The sequence below is a fragment of the Microtus oregoni genome, unplaced genomic scaffold, assembly GCF_018167655.1.
Source record: "Microtus oregoni isolate MIOR12 unplaced genomic scaffold, Mior012 000022F_ref0000154, whole genome shotgun sequence".
In the NCBI taxonomy this organism is placed as follows: domain Eukaryota; kingdom Metazoa; phylum Chordata; class Mammalia; order Rodentia; family Cricetidae; genus Microtus; species Microtus oregoni.
In genome coordinates this window covers 16285853-16304826 of record NW_024543081.1, presented here as the reverse complement: position 1 = coordinate 16304826, position 18974 = coordinate 16285853, and the positions used below count along the sequence as shown (strand labels likewise).

Below are 18974 nucleotides of genomic sequence, written 5' to 3'. Positions count from 1 at the left end.
CTGGAAGAACAGCTGGTGCTTTTAACCACTGGGCCAGCTCTACCAGCTGGGTACCTATGCTCAGTTGGCTTTCGACCTCCTTCCTAATGAACACAGCTCATTAGCACCCCCGAGTGCTGACACACACAAACCTATGCTTGCAGGGTGGGATGCAAGCACATAAGCGGCTGGGGCTTGGAGAACTGTACTGAGTTTAGATTGTAGACTGGAAAATGGAACTTTAGGGAGCTGGATATATGGTCATACTTTTTACAAGGATCCAGGTGAAAGCCTGGAGAACTGACTGAGAAGCCAGGAAGCCTGTTTTCCTCACAACTGAGATGAATGCATTAGCAAGCTCCCAAGAGGCCAAGGTCAGTCATGTACCTTCAGACTCACCGGTGCCATGAGAGCGAACCAGGTAGGTACAGAGGCAGTACTGGGAAGTCATTTAAGCTGATGGGTGGTCAGGGCTTCCCAGAAGGGTGCTTAGATCATGACCAAGGGGAGAGCTGGGGCAGAGTTTGGGCAAGCATCTGAGACAGGAATGAGCTCAGCTGTCAGGGCAGGGTGCAGCCAGGGTTCAGGGAGAGGCAGGTGGAGAGGAGCAACTCAGAGCTCAGAAACTGGCTGGTGACGCTGTCCCCAAGGGAACATGATACAGCAACAAGGGTTTCTGAGCAGTGTGGTTAGAACAGGGTCCGGGGTCGGTGATAACTGACCCGGAAGAGGAAGGACAACTGGAGTGTCGCCTCCTTTCAAAAGGTTTTTCTTTCTTAATTAGAGCAGCAGCTCTCAACCTGTGGGTCATGACCCCTTGGGTGGGATGACAAACGACCCTTTCACAGGGGTCGCAGATCAGATATTTATATGACGATCCCTAATAGTAGCAAAACTTCAGCTATAAAGTAGCAAGGAAATAATTTTATGGTTGGGGTCACCACAACACGACGAACCGCATTAAAAAGTCAAGAGTTAGGAAGGTTGAGAACCACCACTCTAAAGTATATTCATCACACAAAACTGTGTGTGTGTGACAATGGCTCACTCTGTAGACCAGACTGGCCTTGAACTCAGAGATCCGCTTGCATCTGCCTTCAGATAGCTGTGGTTAATGGTGATTGTACCACTGCTGGCTAAAATATAGCCAAAATTTATGACACATCCTAATGTGTCGTACAGTTCGGTTGGTAATCTCAAGGGCTTTGGCAGGTGCCACTCAGCCCCGGTCACTCTTCTTACCACACAGGCCTGCTGACTTGACCGTGGTGGTGAGAAACAAGCGTCTGCTGTACTCCAACCAGATTATGGGCAGAAATAGCTGTTGGAATTAGTGACACTTTGGGATGCACACAGGGTAAGAAAGGGGTCAGCTAGATATGAGCTGGGCTGCCGCTGCCTGGGGCTGGACCCTGCCCTGCCACTTCCCATGTGACTTTGGACACAATGCCCACTCCATGCTTTAGCTTATGTGTTTAGTAAGGGGACACGGTAAGGGCTAGGACCAGTTTCTCTCCTTGAAGTGATCACACTATCCTGCCACCGTGTCACAGACCCAGAGATACAGCCTGGGTCAGGGTCAAAGGGCCAGAGCACAGGGGACAGTCCCATGAGCCCCAAGGTCTCCAGCCAAGTGCTGCTGCTGTGTATTAAATGGGTTTCTCAGTTTAGGGAATGTGCCAGTTACCGGGGCCAGCAGAGGCAGCTGAGGGACACCACATAGGACGGAGCAGTGTTGGCTTTCACCCTGAGGGAGAGCCTCGTGTGGGAAGTGGAGTCAGGCGGCAGCAGAGTAAAGAGCAGGCAGACAGAAGGTGGGAGCTTATTCCGGGTTACCATGGAGAAAACTTGGGATTTTTGGGGGGTGGGAGAGGAGGAGAAAGCATTAAAGATTTAAGATCCTAGGCAGGAAAAGGCTCACGCTGTGAGAGAGGAGACAAACCTCATAGAGACAAAGTGGTAAGGTCAGGTGCAGGGCACAGAGGGGTTCACCTGAGAGCTGAGGACAGAAAGAGGCCAAGGCTCACACATTTGTGAGTCTACCAGAGGATCCCACTCTCCCCAGGACTCAGGGAGTGGCTGAGAAACCACTAGTGAGGGATGGTTGAAGGCCAGTCCAACAGCAGAAGCCTTCCACACAGTTAAGGTGAAGAAAGGAATCGGGTGGCAGAGGCCAGGGAAGCAGGCACCCCAGGAGGGTTCAACTGGTCAGCGGAGCTAGCATATACGCAAGTGGGCAGCAGGGGATGAAGAGGAGCTGGCTGCCAGCCAGAATAGGTGGAGTCACCTACCTCCCAGCTCCTGGACAGCCTTCCAGGACAAGTGCTGTGGCTTCTCCTTCTCTTTCCCTATTAGAGCCTGGGCTTCAGGCAAGAAAGAAAGATCCACAGGCAGCCAGGTGGTGTTTCTCTCTTTTATTTAAAAACAGTGCTTCATTACCGTCTGCAAAGGCTGAGGCAGGGCCCCTCCTCTGCTTAGAGTTTATAAAAGCCAGCAACATGATCAATAATTTATACACATGGAGAGTAATACAAAAAATAAGGAATAAAAGCTAAAGATCTAACTACTCCAACCTTCACAATTCCAGCTACTTGATAATAATAGGAGTAACCCAATGAATACTGTATGGTCTGAAAGCTACTATACAATATGATTCTTAGGGAGAGGAGGAGGGAGTTAGAGACTGTCACAAGCCCCGAGTGCTTCTCTGGAGTTAGCAGGGAAACAGGGCCCTGGGCAAGCAGCTCTGGTGTCCTAGGGGGTGATTGTGGGAGAGGCTGGGAGGGAAAGGGACATGGCTAGGTGTTCAATTGTACAAGCATCCGAGTATGTCCCCATGCCCCAGTGGTACCTGTCCTGCCACAGGGAAGCTGCACGTGCTAGGCAGGCCACTCCTTGCCACAGGGGTGTGGAGAAGAGAGAGGCTCTGTGGTACTTTGAGCCTTGACAAGACTGAGACTCAAAAACCTGGAGCCTCAGTTCTCTCTGCAGCTCTACTTCGGGAGTGTCAACCCCAGGTGGCTCTAGCTATTCACAAGCATAACGGTGACAGAAGGGGAAAATTCATGTCCCTTGGGGGGAAAAAACAAGGATCAGTTCATCACTCAATATATAATGCAGCCAAAATGAGCTGCCCAACAAGCACGCACACACAAAAATACTGTGAACAGAAAATACAAGAGAACAGCTAAGCTAGGAGTCCTGATGGGGACAGACAGCGATTAAAGCATGTCAGTCCCCGGAAAAACCAAACCAAAAGCATTTTCTGAAAAACTCAAAAACTTGCGTGCCCCTGGGAATCTGGCATTGGTAACCGGAAGGGGGAGGGGAAGGAAAGAGCATCGCTGTTCCCTTTTTGCCTGCCAGGGTAAATGCAGCCCTCCCAGTGCTGGCATGGACAGAACTAGCAGACAGAGGGCTGCCCCCTAGGCCGGAGGTCTCTGTCAAGGCAAGGTTGAGTTTTGGCTGATGAGCAGTTCTCAGTTACCAATCCCTGCCAGCCAGCACCACCATGGCTGAACTCAACTACCGTTTTCCTGAGTACACTGTAACTGGCTACAGTTTCGGTAACTTGCATAAGAACATGGCTTCCACAGCCAACCACAATATTTCAGGGACCTGTGCCCCCTGGCTCACTTCCAGTGCCTCGCTGAAGAGTTCGGCAACCTGTGGTAGTCGGTGAGCCTTTCAAAAGGATAGTTGCCAAGGACTGTCCTGCACTCAGTAACCTAGAGGGCACATGCTGGTTAGGACACCCAGAGCCTGCTTGGGGTGGGGCCCTGTCTCCCGCTCTGGCTCGGGCATGGCAACTGCCTGGCTGATGAGGAAAGCAAAGGTAAAGGAAGAACACAGGAGAGGGAAGGCGTGGGAAGAGGCTTCCGGACAGCAACATTTCCAAAAATATAGTGTTTTATGCAACAGAGAATCAAGTGTCACTGGTGTATACTACAAATGGTCAGACATTCTCAAGAGCATGACAAAATAAAACACACGTTCACATCAGATGTTCACCGTGCCCACTATTGTTTCCTATCTGAAAACAGTGCAAACAGGTAACTTATGCTTTAAAACACCACAACCCCTTCCCCACCCCCCAAAGTCCCTTTCCTCCTAATATCCGGGGAAAAGTCTGCAGCTCTGCAAACATTGCCATGCTAGAGTTTCGAGTAGTGGAGAACTGGCTGGGCCAAAGGGGAAGGTTCGGCAGGCAGCTCCCTGCCCCTCCTGACACACCTGTGTTCCAGACTGCCCTTGGTTGGTCTTGTTCGCCTGGCACAGGAACAGGGGCGCACTATGCTCTTCTTGCATATCCTTGGGGATGCTCCATTCATCTCACAGTCCCTTATGTCTGGAAGCTACATGACTAGGTACAGGATGGAGGTGGTCACAGATCTGCAGGCTGCTCCTCTAGGAACACACAGCCTAAACTAAGCAGTTCAGCCCCTGAGGAGGTCCACATTTTCAGAAAAGCCACGAGCTCCCCTTAAACTAAGAGCCAAGTGTCAGGTCGTTTCCAAGGGAAGAAAGCATGCTGGCTCAATTCAGACTGTGGCTGCTGCAGGGGTGATGATGACTGGTGACAGGAGGTTCCGGGAAACCTGAGAGCCTTAAAAATGACAGGTAACACGGTGGATCTGGGCTGAGGTCGAACTAAGTAACACAGAAATGCTAGAAAAGACCTAAGGCAGCTCTCCGGGCTGAAAGAGGGACAGCCAGACAAACGTTTTCACTACAAGTCTCCTTAAAGGAGCCCAGCTTCTAAGTAAGAGTCGCAGCATAGAAAGCTCAGGCTACACCAGCCTGCAAAGCTGAGCATGTCAGTCCCATGCTGTGCTCTAACATCAGTCATCTTGGAGACCACCACCCAGCATCCTCTATAGTCACAAATGCCCGTCTCCTCCAGCTCGCTTCCCAAAGCCGTCCAACATGCCAGCACTGTGGCCTTGAGGACCAACCATGAGGCAGATACAGTGGAATCCAGACACTTGGGAGCCCCAACTCTCAGTGCTCACCCTGAAATCCAAAGACCCTTGCATAAAAAGCCAATTCCATCTAGTCTTCCTTGGAAAAGGAAGCCGAGGAAGTGGCATGGGAGAGTGTCCTTGTACAAGAAGCAAAGACACACTGGCAAACAACTGGCCTTGGAGGCCTCAGCCAGAACCAGCTGAACTGAAGTGCGTGAAGGCCCCTCCAGCATGGGCCATGGGAATTACCTTCCTCACCCTGCCAGGGCCACTCTTATTCCTGTCTAGGAGAAAAGAAAAGACGCCTTCTTTAATTCTTTTCCCATTTCTCCCCTTTGTGGATACAGCTGTTGAGGGATTGGCCTAGTCTTCCTTGGGTGAAGAGGCCTTTTTATTAAAATGGCCCTTATTAAACATGACCCCAAATTTCTGTTCCTTTAGTCAGGAAATTCTCTCAAAATGAAATAAAAGAAACAAAAATATCTCTGCCCTCATTCTCTAGAACTCCAAAAGGCCCTAGCCCATCCCTTCCCCCAACTAAAATATTTATGTACAGACAAAGAAAACTGTCACAACAGCAACAACAAACCAAACTTTGGCCTTGGGGAAGGGACTCCATAAATGGCCAGTGGATGGCCAATCTTATTTCCCAATCTACACATTGCCCCAGAATCAATGACTACACTGAAGTCTCTGGCTTCCATGCTGTCTCCTCAGATATCACAGGAGATAGGATCTGAGAGCAGGATGGTCTGTTCAACTGCAGGCCAGGGCCCGGCTTACAAAGGATGCTTGATGCGGTCAAACGTCAGCCATTTTAATTCAGGGACACGAATCATTTATCAGTCAAAAACGTGTAGAGGCAGAGGCAAAAACAGTAACAAAAGAACCAAAATCCCAATAAAAATAAACCTAAAACAAACCAAAACAAAGCCAAAGCTAGTGTCTCTAAACTACTCCCTTTAGCAGCGACTCCTTAGGTAAACTGACCAGGGAGCCATCTGATGTGCCCTTTTCCTACTGCTTTCATTCTGGAGCCTCTATGGGACCCTTGTCATATCAGGCACACCTCAAATCTAGGGGAGAAGTCCTTTGGAAACAAAACTGAAGCCAGGTTTTACTGTCAAGGCCCCTGCAGGAGGACCTTGCATTTTACACCCTTCTTCCAAGGTAGGCTTGGATTCCATGGCCTGTCCTGTTTATGTTCCCCAAGGGGCTCGGGTGCTTGCTGGGACTCTGGAGGACAGTGTGAAGCTGGGTGCAGCGGTCACAGGGGCAGGAGACTCATGAGGCTTTGGAAGATGGAAGTTCCTATGGCTTTGGAGTGAGTACAAAGTGCCTCTGCCTGCCCTACCTGATTACCACACTGCAGGGACAGCTGACCTAGGGCTCGGCTCCTCGTCTTGCCCCAGCAGAGGCTTTCTGATGCCCCGTGTCACTCTGTACTGACTTTGTGCTGCAGGAGAAGGAAGGGACACCAGGCTGGACTTCCCTTCTCTCCTACACACTCTTTAATGGCTCTAACAATCTGTACTTTCAGTCCTCAAGCTGTGCCCAGATACCTGGGGGATCTGGCCACTGACTACTCATTCTTCTGTCCCTGGGTCCTAGATTCCTGAATCTTGAGGACATGGGAGTAGCATGTTAATAAAAGAATAGATGAGCTGCACAGTGGCTCAACGAAAGGGGCAGCAGCCCAGCAGGAATGCTGGGGTTTTCTGTTTCCTATTCTGGAGCTCACTCCAAGGTCAGTTTTCTACTGAGGTGTCTCTTACCCGCAGCCTGAGAGCATGCTGGGAAATACCAGCTCTGTATTCCCAAACTATGCCAGCACTCGCAGGCTGTGAGTGTAAATGATTGTAAAAAGAATGCAAAGCCAGGAGGGAAGAGGAGAGAAAAGCATCTTTTAAATTCTCCTGTTTTACAAGCACAAACAGACTCCTACCTAGCGGCCTGTGGATTCCAGCCACAGCCAGTCAGAGTCTCCGGCCAAAGACAGGCCAGAAGAACACACTGCTGCAGAGCTGGCCCACTCTGCTTGCCCCCAGCCACTCAGCACCAGATACACTTTGGTAATTCTGTCTGCTGGCTTCTGATCCAATACGTTTCTCAGCTCCTTCCTCCTGGGCTGCCTCTTCTGTGACTGACAGAACAAGCTAAGCACGAACGTATAGATGTGGAAATGCAGTTATCTTTTTTTTAACCAGTTTTAAAAAATTAAAATAACAAAAAAAAAAATCAAAAACAATCCTCCCCAAAAAAACCCAAAAACAATCCTCCCCCCAAAACAAAAAACCCCAAAAAATCAAAAACAAAAAAACAAACAAACAAACAAAAAAAAAAGCACAATCTTTGGAACAAAAGAATTAAAGGCAGAAATTTAAAGGAAAAATACATATTCAAAGAACATAGTGAGGTATAAAAAAGTATTCTCTCTTTTTTGTTTGTCTGTTTTCCTCTTCATCTTGCTCTAGAGTCCTCTACTAGTAAATATTGCAATAGCCAGGCCTCATGAACTGGGGGCTGTCCCATTTGCAGGGGTCTCACGTCACTTCAGTAGGGGGCAAATCGGCTGTAGCCACCTCGGTACAAACTCGCCTGCAGTGATTAGAGACATAAAAATATTGAAAGGTGATGAGAAGCATTAGAAACAAAGCACCAAGACCCGAGAAGGGGTCGGTCACCATCACTCGGGCAGCCCAGGTGGGGGGCAGCACAATGGCTTACCCCACAATTCCCACAATGACTAGGCAGAGAAGGCAGACCTGGCACAGTTTCTAACTAGTTCTTTAAAGAGAAGTCCTACAAGTTTGCATTTGTGATGCTATTAGCATCCTGACAGGAACTGGACTGGGAACTCCCTTCTCACATGTGACCTGGGAGAGTGTGTTACTTCTGACTTCTTCTTGGCAGAGGTGGTCACATCCTGGCTTGAGATGATGCTACATTTAAACCTAAATTAGTCTTTCAACCAATGAAACAGATCTCCTCCATACATCTACAAAATACAGGTGTCTCAATATCATGGGGCACAGATTTCTGAAATGCTCAGGGATGCCCAAACTCATCAGCTCTAGTCCTCTGTTAGGAAGGTTTAGTGTTCTTGTATAAGCAGACACATGCTCTGCAAATGACTCCTACAGAAGGTAACGTGCTCTCTGCAAACCACTGTCATACTGCATTGTTTGGGGAGTAACGGGAGCGAGTTCCATGAGGATAATCTCTTCCTGATATTGGAGTCTGTGTGAGCTGCAGATGTGCAGCGTCACCCTGGCTAGTTCCTCACTGTTATCAACTCACTTTCTCTGGTATCTTGTTTCTTTCTATGAGAAACTTCTCAGGAATCTTACCCTGAATCTTTCTTTCAGTGTAGGGGCTTTATTGTTTAGCATGAGATAAAACAGTGTCATTATGGAATGGCTTGTCCTTGTAGCTATGAATACCAACCAGCAGGAAAGGCATCTAAGCCACATCCAAGAGGGCTGCAGAGAGAACATTAGTCCTATGGGTTATTCTAGACATGCTCTAGATGCTTCTTCCCTACAACTGCTACTAGAAACTGCCTCTACAGTGTTGACAATACCGTGAGTCCCAATATATCAAAAGGCAGGGGGATAGCAGGGACATTGTTAGACCTTGGCAATTAAAAATTGAATACACTACTGTGAAAACTGGGCATTTTAACATAACGAAGCCCTTGATACTATCGAGAACACTATGCATGCACCTGGCACTGGAACCCAGTCTCTTCATCTTCTTTAAATGATGTCATTACGTGGGGAAGACTGTCACCATCAATCCCTTCCTTCACACTGCCTTTCCAGACATACAGTAAAGAAAAGAACAGAAACTCCCAGAGTCTCAAATGGCTTCCATACCTTGGCAACAGATGACAATGTATCACTTCCCCAGATCTTTCAAGTTTGTGTGTAGAAGTCAGGAGTAACATAGTTTAAGAAAAAAACGGTATGCACAAGGTGGATACACACACCTTTGATTCCAGAACTTGGGAGGCAGAGGCAGGCAGATCTCTGTGAATTCTAGGCCAGCCTGGTCTACAAAGCAAACTCCAGGACAGCCAGAGCTGCTACACAAACACACAAAAAACCCTTGTCTCAAAAAAAAAAAAAAAAAAAAAAAGAAAGAAAGAAAGAAAGAAAAAGCATATAAACTTACCACAGCGCCAACTCCATAGCTGGCGGCAGGGGCGAGGGCATGGTAGGGGTCAGCTGTGTACACCCTGCCGTAACTGGAAAAGAGAAGGACGTCAGATGAAGAAAGGCGAGATTGAAACAGAAGGCCCTGTGCTGCAGACTTGGACTCATGATAGGGAAAATGGCAGATGGAAAGAGCCTTCCCAGGGCTGTTCCTAAATGCAGTACCTGGGAAATCCTGATGCACTTTTGTAAAATGGCAGAGGAGGGATCAGATGAGGAAGAAAACTGGCTATGATCATAGCCCATGAAGAGACAGGACAACAGAGTGAGAACAGCTAGGTGGTGGCAGTGCATGCCTTTAATCCCAGCACTCGGGATGCAGAGGCAGGTGGATCTCTGTGAGCTAGTTCCCAGGACAGGAACCAAAGCTACAGAGAAACCCTGTCTGTGGGGGTGGGAGGGGAAGGCGCGAGAACAGGAAGAGCTGAGGCCTGGGTACTGGCATGGCAGGAGACCGGGCACTGAGGGCAGGTCTAGACACGATGAAAGAGGAAAGGGGTGACGCTCAGATGACACGGGGCTCAGGGCATCCAAGAGCCTGCTTGCCCTGGCTCTGTACATACCCGTCGCTGTAAGCGGCTGCAGCGGCTGCAGCAGCTGTGGCTGCGGTTGCAGTAGCAGGCTGTGCATATCTGTAGGCTGCATATCCACCCTACAGGAGAGAAGAGAACTGACTTTACAGCTACCTCTCCCCGAGATAGACACCCCCCTCCCCAATACAGACGCACACGTGTAGACACAAGGACAGATACAAACACAGACACACATGGGAAGGGATGTTTCAAACTGCACCAGTCTGCATGTTCCTCCTATGGTAGGAAATCAAGCATTAGCCAATGTCAGAATTTGGTTTTCAATTTGTGACAGTAAGAAAAATAAAGCACACAAATACTATCTAGTAATTTTAAGAAATACAGATATGATTTTGAATCTTACTTCACAGTGTTTTCTGGAACTCTTGATAGGGGAAATATTCATGGTATGTTGGGAGAACTCTGAGTACATGTATATAACAGAGCTAAAATCTATTACACCCAGAGGTGTCAAGTTCAGATTCTCTGTCCTGGGACTAGTTGGTTGCTAGGGTTGTAGCAGGTTATAGGAAGGTCTGACCCAGAGATTAGATACATCTGGCCTATCAGGTCTGTGGAGAATAACCCTGAGAAGGAAGCAACCAAGCATACCAGGCAGGAGAGCATCAATGCCTGTGAGACAATTGAGCCTGCCACCTGCAGAGAATGTGGTTGTAAAAGGCAAATGTCTGACCCTAGTTCTCTAAAGAAAACTCTGTTAAATCCAGCCCACAACCCAGGGAAATCGTTACAAGTGGTTTAGAAGCACTGGCTAGCACTGACAAAATCAGACATGCCTCTTAATCATTTAACTGTTATTTTTCCCCCTTCTGGAAGGATTCAAGGATAGTCATGTAATCAGGGCTCTTGAGATAGGATACAACTGGTTAAGGCCTCATTTCACTTATTCTTCTACAATTCACCTACTTTATCTAAATCTAATTCAGATACACATCTCTTTCTTTTTTCTTTTTGCAGTGGGGGTGCTTTGAGACAGGGTTTCTCTCTATAGTCCTGGCTGTGCTGGAACTCACTCTGTAGACCAGGCTGTCCTTGAACTTCAAGATCTGCCTGCCTCTGCCTCCCGAGTGCTGGAATTAAAGGTGTGTGCCACCACCACCAAAGTATTTTCTTTCTTTTTAAAAATTAATTTATATTTTTTAATATATGAATGCTCTCCATGTATTCCTACACGCCAGAAGAGAGCACCAGATTCTATTAGGTAGATGGTTGCTGAGAATTGAACTCAGGACCTTTGAAAGAGCAGTTGGTGCTTTTAACCACTGAGCCACGTTTCCAGCCCCAGGCTAAAGTATTTTCTAATGGGATCCTTGCTCTTCTCTGGCACCCCACCTAGCAGCTCTGGCTGATAAATCTCATTTTGGGAACATGTATAATTTTATGAACGTCTAAGCTTCCTCTAGTAAACTGCCAGCAGTATGAGGGAGCATCCATCCTGTTCTAAGACTATGGTGTAGGAAGTCCCTGTCAGCAGCTTCAAATACACCTATCACGTCCGTGGTCCAGCTGCCATGCAGCATTCCTTTGTTGACACTCTATAGGTGTCCAAAAGGGACAATCTGAGTCACATTACAAAACCCTGGCAATGGCATGGTCCAGGTAGGAACGTGGCAGGAAGCACCCTGTGACACTGAGCCTCGGAGAGGACATGGGATGGTGAAACCGCTGGTTAGAGAAGAAAAAGTTCATCGTTATAGTTCCATCTTTTCTGGGCCATAAAGGCTCAGCTGTTCATTCTGTTTAGATTAGAAGCTGAATCTTTAGGAAAATGTCTTTGTAATAAAAGTAATTTAGCACCATGTGCTTTGTCTCTTTAGCATTCCTTCAAAATAATCTTTACAAATTTAGAAAGCTAAGACAGTGAAAGGAGCTAAGGCCTGGCAACCACTTAGCTAGATACAGCACTTACAGACTGGAGCAGGGTTGTAGGTTCCCACTGGTAGGACAGACTCAGGCCTGATCCCTGAGAGCTGAGTTGTGGCTGCTAACTGGGAGAAAGGGCTCCCGAACCAGGTAACTGGCAGCAATGGCTCCCTCAGTAGCTGAAGTCTTTCCCACTGGGCAGGAAGTGGGCCTTTTCCATCTGCAGTATTTGCTTCCATGAGTGGCTTCTAACTTTGGGGTTTGATTGATGAAGCTCTCTGTAGTTCAAGTGCAGGATGGGATGAAATACTTTACTGGCACTGAGGGGCTTGGGAGAATACTGGCAATAAGAAAAACCCCATTAAAGTTCTTGGGAAGCTTTGAATCTTTCAGCAGTTACCGAGAAGTCATTGAAAGGAAGGTTGCATGTGGGAGGGAGAGGTAATACTTTTTACCAAGCAAGTCGGGAGTTCACCAATGCCTAAGGAAAAGAGCATCATCTGGAAACTATTTCTTTCAGATCCGAAGTCTTTTTGCTGCTGCTGCAATTGGGTATTCTACAGAACATTACACAAAACTCAGGACAAAGTCTACAAAATACAATCTACTTAATTGTATTCTAGGTTTCAGAGTGTGCAAGGGGCTAAGAAATTTCCCCTAGACTTTACTTTAGACAGCAAATTTGAAGGTTTTTATAGAACATGAGAGCAAACTGCAGTTTGAAACACCAAGGTTTTCATTACTGTTTCTTAAAATTTTCAAAAGAACAAGGTGGGAGAAGGAGAAGAGGGCTCAGGCGTGGGGGGTGGCGCCACATTAATATTAATCACATTAAAACTGAGCATGCCGACATCCGGAGCTAAAACAACAGCAAAACCACCACGTCCAGACTGGCACTGGCTAACTCTATCTATCCCAGCATTCTCTTGGGACAGCGGTTTGCCCTAGGCTCTACCACAAGCTCGGTGAAGTACACAGCCTCAATTACTAGAGCGTGCAGCCACAACGACCTGGCATTACGGAGACAGTCAGTCACCACTTGAGTTAACATTCCATACCCTAACAACTGGCCCTCCCCAGCCCAAAGGAGGAGTAAATCTTGCCCACCCGAGCCCTGGCCCATACCACAATGTTAATAATTATAACAAGCAGTAACCCATCTGTTATATCAGAGAAGGGAACAGAGACTCCACTGAGAGATTTAGAGTGAGATGTTAACATTTCTTCAGCTGACTGCACAAACAAACAAACAAAAAAAGAGGAGAAATAATTCGTTTGGAGATATGAGGTCATGAATAGCTGATGTGTATTGCTTTTAACCATGCACTGATGCAAAACTGAAGCAACCATTAATAAAAATTAAAAAGGACATATGTATTTACACACAATCAGACCTGTTTGATCTGAAGCAGTTTGCAGATTCTATCTGTGTGTGATTTGAAATAAAACAAAAAATGGGGATTAGCATGGCCACAGCACACCATAGTGTAGGAGGGCACACACAGACGGCTTCTGGAACTCTAAGAGCTGCCTAAGTTTAGCATGGCTAAGCCTGGTTTAAATACACACATGCCCCTTGGGAAATACTTAATTTCTTTGTAACCTTTCTAAACAATACCTAGTGTTCCCAATTAAGTGGTCCAATCCTACATTGTTCTGCTATTCAACCTGCCTGGTTCTGGCGCTAGAATTCAGACCCAACCCACAGAGCTCACCCAGCTGCTCACTCTCTGGGAACAACTGCATATTCTTATCTAGTGTTCTTCCAAGGTTTCTCCTATATCTGAGAATTTTGTTTTCTCAATTATTTGCCATACCTTTGCTTCTATTTCCAGCTTCTCAAAGCTAAATGCTGTTGCTTTTGCCCCTTCGCTAATGACTTTCCAAAGATGTTAAAGGAAAGTCTATTTCCTGCAGCCCAGTGTTACCTCCTGGAGGTTGGCTACTCTTCCTCCCTGAATCAGTTTTATCACTGAATTAACTCTGTACCACTGGGACTCTTCTGTACCATTTCTATAGCTATGTTTGAGTCAAAACAGATTCTAACCATCATTCCCCTGCTCGTGACCCTTGCCTGCACATCTACAGATTTTTTAACTTATCTTGATTTTAACCTTGACTTTAATTTTATTGTATTTTTGTTTTAGGTTTACATTAAAACAGGACTTTGGTGAGCATGTGATGTCAAGACACCTTCTCTCTATCTGAAAGACAATGACATGTGACACCAAGGAGGAAAGTGTGCAGTTCAAGACCAGCAGACAAATGGAAGCTTGTTATCTCATGTAGTGTGCACATGGACAGAGCAAGGCAAGTGTGTGCACGTGTGCGTACGCATGTGTTTAGGGGACTGGCAGGCATGATGGTTAATGGCATCAGCAAGGAGTAGATCTATTCCACTCAGCAAAGGCCTAATGTTTGGCCTCTAACTATTGGTTTTGGCCCTAGGTGATCCTAGTGCCCTCTTTTCCTACTGCAGCTGAGAGCCACCGCCTCATGAAACAGTGAGTTCTCATGAAGACATGGCACAGACTTGATTACAAAATTACAATCTGTGCTCTAGATGGCCAGATCGATCTACTCTGGAAAGTGTCAGTTAAAGTTCTATCTCATGATTAAATTTGTGGCTAAGGAGAGATTATTATGATCAACTTAAATATCTTTGACTTACATGATAGAGAGATAATCTTTTAATGAATTTCAAATACTTTACTATTCCATATCTCTCCAAATTAGTTCATATCTAAAACGTGAGCTAACTGGGTTATAAAGTAGTGGTCAATTTTCCTCTGCTAGCACCCAGCTGCTGCAAGCCCTCTAACAGGCTTGCTATTATCCAACACTTGCTGACCTTATCTGGGGATAGGAAAGAGGGCATAGGAGCTACAAGTCCCAGTGTGTCCAGACCTGTAGCAGGCTCACACTTCTGCAGCAGCACAGTCCACCTCTGACTAGGACTTCACTATGCAGCTCAACACGGGACTCAAGGAAGCAAGAAAGCCTTGTGTAGGCAGAAGTCTGTTTCCTCCTTTTTGACATTTCATTCAGCAGTTCCTCAGCTGATAAGATCTCTGATACCAAAGACTAGTTTAAATAGCACAGGCAAATGTGACTGACAGGCTGAAAGAGGCAGCAGGGATGGGCTAGTGCAAGTGGCATGTCTGTGCAGATGTGTGCTGATGGGACTGGAAGGCTCATCTTGCAGTAAGTGCCGTGATGTGTGGATGTGATGTGTGCACTGCTGAGGTAGCAGGCCTTAGATCACACGCTCACAAGTCTTGATTGTCCAAAAAAGCCTCTGTTCCCATCTCTAACGTGGAGCTGGAATGGTTAGTATAATTCAATTTTTTCACTGCAATCCACAATCTGATTGATTGGCAGGTCACACTGGCACTCCTACCTGAGGTATTTTAGCGCTAATGATTGGTTCCTGTAAGACTATTCTATAACAGAACACAGGAAGAGCAGTTCAAAAACACAGCTGTGGAAGAAAACAATCATACAAAGAGCCCACCATGGGCTGCCAGCCTTTTCTTTCCTTTGGATGCAAGCATGCTTTTCACAGGTGAGAATCAGGAACAGTTGTTATCCCATTTAGAGGATGAATTAGGGTGAACTACGGCTTTTTCTACCGGGAAAAAAGGGGACAGCAGGGATGGGGATGGGCACACACCTATCCTGGAAGACCAGGCCTCTTTACAAATGGAGGACATGATGGCTAGATCATCTCCAAACACAAGTGTACCATGAGTAAGCAGAAGTGCCATCAGGAACTGCTCTGAGAGCAGAACAGGGAAGAGGACTTGAGAAGTAAAGCCAGCCTCCCCATGTCTTCTGCTTATGCTCTGGCTGGGCTAGCATCTTTTCCACACCAGTGTCTTCTGCTCATGCTCTGGCTGGGCTAGCATCTTTACACACTAAATCCTGCACTCATCCCATTCCAGGACACACTTCTGAGGAAACACAGCTAAGGGTGCAGTGATAGATTCCCAGTTAGGAAAATGTGCAGAGAAAAGCAGAACAAATTCAAAGCCAGACAGACATCTGTTGCTTGTGATTTTAAGACTTCTTAGCTCCCTCACACTCAACCTCAGACAATCCGTTTAAGCAGTTATAGTTTGAAGAAGATACTGTGGTCTTGGTTTTCACTAGAGGGCTCAGATATGGTCTCAGCACTAGGGATCAACTTTTTTTTTTCCTCCTCCTAGCAATACCAACATAGATGGGAGAAAGAAAAAGGCAGCAAACAGGCAGCAGAGCTTTAGCAAGGGCCACTGGGAATGAAGGGTACTGTGGCCAAACCACTGTATTTCTTGCTTAGCTTCTACAGATTACTTATTTAGATTAAAAATAAGAACAACGCTGGGTAGTGGCAACTCACGCCTTTAGTCCCAGCACTCGGGAGGCAGAGGCAGGTGGATCTCTGTGAGTTTGAGGCCAGCCTGGTCTACAAGAGCTAGTTCCAGTACAGGCTCCAAAGCTACAGAGAAACCCTGTCTCGGGAAATAAAACAAAACACCCCCCCCCCAAAAAAAACCCCAAAAAACAAACAAACAAACCCAAAACTAAAAAAGAAAAACCCTTAAGAACACCTTCTTGATGGCACTGAAAAATCAAAAATCATCTCTTATTAAGATGTTACAATGTAAAATAAGGAAATAGGAGAACCACAAACAAATATTTAGTTGGTTGGTTTACGGTAGAAATAGGCAAAACCAGAATAGAAGCAGGATATATTTTAGAAAAATCAGGGTGGTAGTGGCACATGCCTTTAATCCCAGCATTTGGGAGGCAGAGCGAGGCAGGTGGATATCTGTGAGTCAAGGCCAGCCTGGTCTAGGGAGGTCTAGAGAGAGAGAGAGAGAGAGAGAGAGAGAGAGAGAGATCCAAAACACTCAGCGTTACAAAGAGAAACCCTGTCTCAAAAAAAAAAAAACCCAAAACAACAAATCCCCGCCTCCCAAAACAACACAAAGTCCTAAACAAACAACAAAACCCTCAGTTAAGGAAATAATTCAAATGGAAAGCCTGCTCTACCAGAGCAGAGTCCAAAAAAAGTAAATGATACGAAGTTGAGTTTTCTAAGAATATGGAGGATGCATATGCTAACATCGTATGTAAATATGCACATTCAGAAATGCATAATCTGCCCAGTCTTCAACTATAAATATGGGAAAGGTACTTCTAGAAAATTTGCTGAACAAGTATTAGAATTAAAATACAAAGAGAGCTTGTATGCAATTCTGGCAATCACAATCTGAGACACGGACTGATGACTCATGACTAAGGATCTTTACTAGGTAGACACGCTTAAGGCCTACTCTAAATAGTACATGCTCAGCATGCTATCCTGACTCGGTGCCTTCTGAATGGTCTGACCTCAGACTGCCGAATAAGCAGGTATCAACAGCCTTAAAGCCCAGAGAGGCGAGGCTACAGAAAGCACCTCCTGGGTATGCTGACCTGCCCTACCGAGTAACTTCCTATTTATAAAATTGTCTTAACAATTTGGGTCGGTAGACTATGCTAGCATTCAGAAAAAGACCATTTGGAAAGCTTCCTACAAACAGTCTTCTAAACTCAAAAGCTCTTCCTGTTAGCTACCACACTTTGTCCATCGTTTAAGAGTATGTGACCAAAAAATCATGTAACTTCACCTCCAGCTAGATGGATGATGGATTAAATGCCACTCTGGCTGATGGAATCGGCAAATCTTCACCATAACTGAATGGTATTAAGAGTCCAGGCTGTGAGTTATGCTCCTCAGATTCCCTGGCTGACCCCTAAGGAACAGACCCCTGACTGTGGTCTTCATCTGAGATCCCCTAGTTTCTACATGAGCCTCTGAATATCAGCTCCTTGATGGCACTTTCACAAGTTTATGCTCTTTAGATGATGTAAAATCAGAAAGAACACAGCTCAGAAAGCGTATTGCCGTTTACACACACCAAAGCCCTAATGCTCTGAAGAGGGTGTGAGATGGGAAGGGAAGCACAAAGAGGGAAGAGCTGGTCAGGCTAAACTTGTCCTGCTATTCATGTATGCAGATGATGAGACAACAATACGACTTTAAACCTGCTGATCATCTCACAAGGTAAGAGATGCCCAGAACACTCGTGAGCATAGGGAAGGGGAAGAATATGTCCAGTAGACTGACCCCAGCAACCGTCATGAGACCCAAAGGCTTAGTTTTTGCACCCAGGGGCAAGCGCAGTGGCAGAGAAGCATGCTTGCATTCTTAAAATATATAATATATATATCCACAAGGAAAAAGTAAAACAAAAATTAAATTATATTTTTTAAAAAGGAAAACAAAATAAAACGAAAATAAAAACAAAACAAACTAAACAGAAAAAAAAAGGCTGGCTTGTCAGGGGATGGGGTCAAAAAGGCCCCGGTGTATGTACTTACATAGAGGTCAGCACCGTAAAATCCGTCCTGGTAAACCACACTGCAGAAATCCACACAAAAACAAAAACAAAAAAACAAAAGAACAGAAACACATTCCGGTTATTGAGGACGGCAGCATGCACATGCGCTACACAGGCAGGTGATGTATGAATGTGACCTGGACATGGGGCCGCGGCAAGCTGTGACAGAGATGTGCCAAGTGCACACGTGCGTTCCACGGCTCCAGGACATGCAAGGAGAGCTAAGGGTCTGCAAAACTAGACCGAGCACCTGGACACTGGATAACTCAGACTAATGACACAACAGTGCTCCTGGCAGGGCCTCATGTAGCTGTCTGAGATCTGCTGGTTTAACAGATCGACTTTAGAATCTGGAGTATTTTTAAATATAAGTGTGTCCTAGGAGAACGCTGTTCTTTAAAAGCGTACAAAGGGTAGGGGTGGTGAGGGATTAACTTCAGGAAGAGAGTGAAAAAAACGAATTCCAGAACCTGTGTGCAAAGTGTGTTCCAAATGATGCTTATTAGTGTATTTTCATTTTCAAAGTAAAGTGTAGGTTTTCCTGTTATCCATACATCACCTGCTTTTCACCCTGCACATTAGACATGCGATAAGATTTGGCTGATCACACAAGCATGCAAAGTATTATTATTCAGCATTTTTGAGAACCAATGCAACACCTTGGAAAAACAAGTCAATCAATTCTGACCAAAGTAAACAGAGAAATGTAATTAAAATAAAAACCAAAAGAACAAAACAACCAAAAATACCCACAATGCATTGCTTTCACAAGCAGAGGTAATGAGCTCAAGGTTAAGGTGATTGGTCCAAGAATTGAAAGGTGCAGTGGGATCCCAGATAGTAACAATATAATCCAGAGTGGGAAGGAGCAACTGGAAGATTTTAAGGGTTCTTTCTTAACTAATAGTCTAAGAATTCTGAAAACTA

At 46.0% G+C, this 18974-nt stretch overlaps 1 protein-coding gene across 24 annotated transcripts in view; it reads right to left on the bottom strand.

Moving 5' to 3' along the window:
- Window positions 1-2380: 2380 nt before the first annotated feature.
- The window catches only part of Rbfox2 (RNA binding fox-1 homolog 2), a 238930-nt gene continuing 222336 nt past the window's right edge, over window positions 2381-18974 (bottom strand). For 11 of the 24 annotated variants that reach the window (XM_041671960.1, XM_041671961.1, XM_041671947.1 and 8 more), the window contains 5 exons: window positions 18028-18067; window positions 13011-13042; window positions 9724-9812; window positions 9120-9192; window positions 2381-7541 (listed from right to left, as the gene is read on the bottom strand). In XM_041671960.1, the coding sequence (XP_041527894.1) occupies window positions 7487-7541; window positions 9120-9192; window positions 9724-9812; window positions 13011-13042; window positions 18028-18067 (289 nt within the window). In that variant the 3' untranslated portion in view covers window positions 2381-7486. Of the gene's footprint in view, window positions 7542-9119; window positions 9193-9723; window positions 9813-13010; window positions 13043-15016; window positions 15060-18027; window positions 18068-18974 lie in introns of those variants that run through there. The other 13 variants (XM_041671966.1, XM_041671964.1, XM_041671971.1 and 10 more) reach the window with 4 other exon arrangements.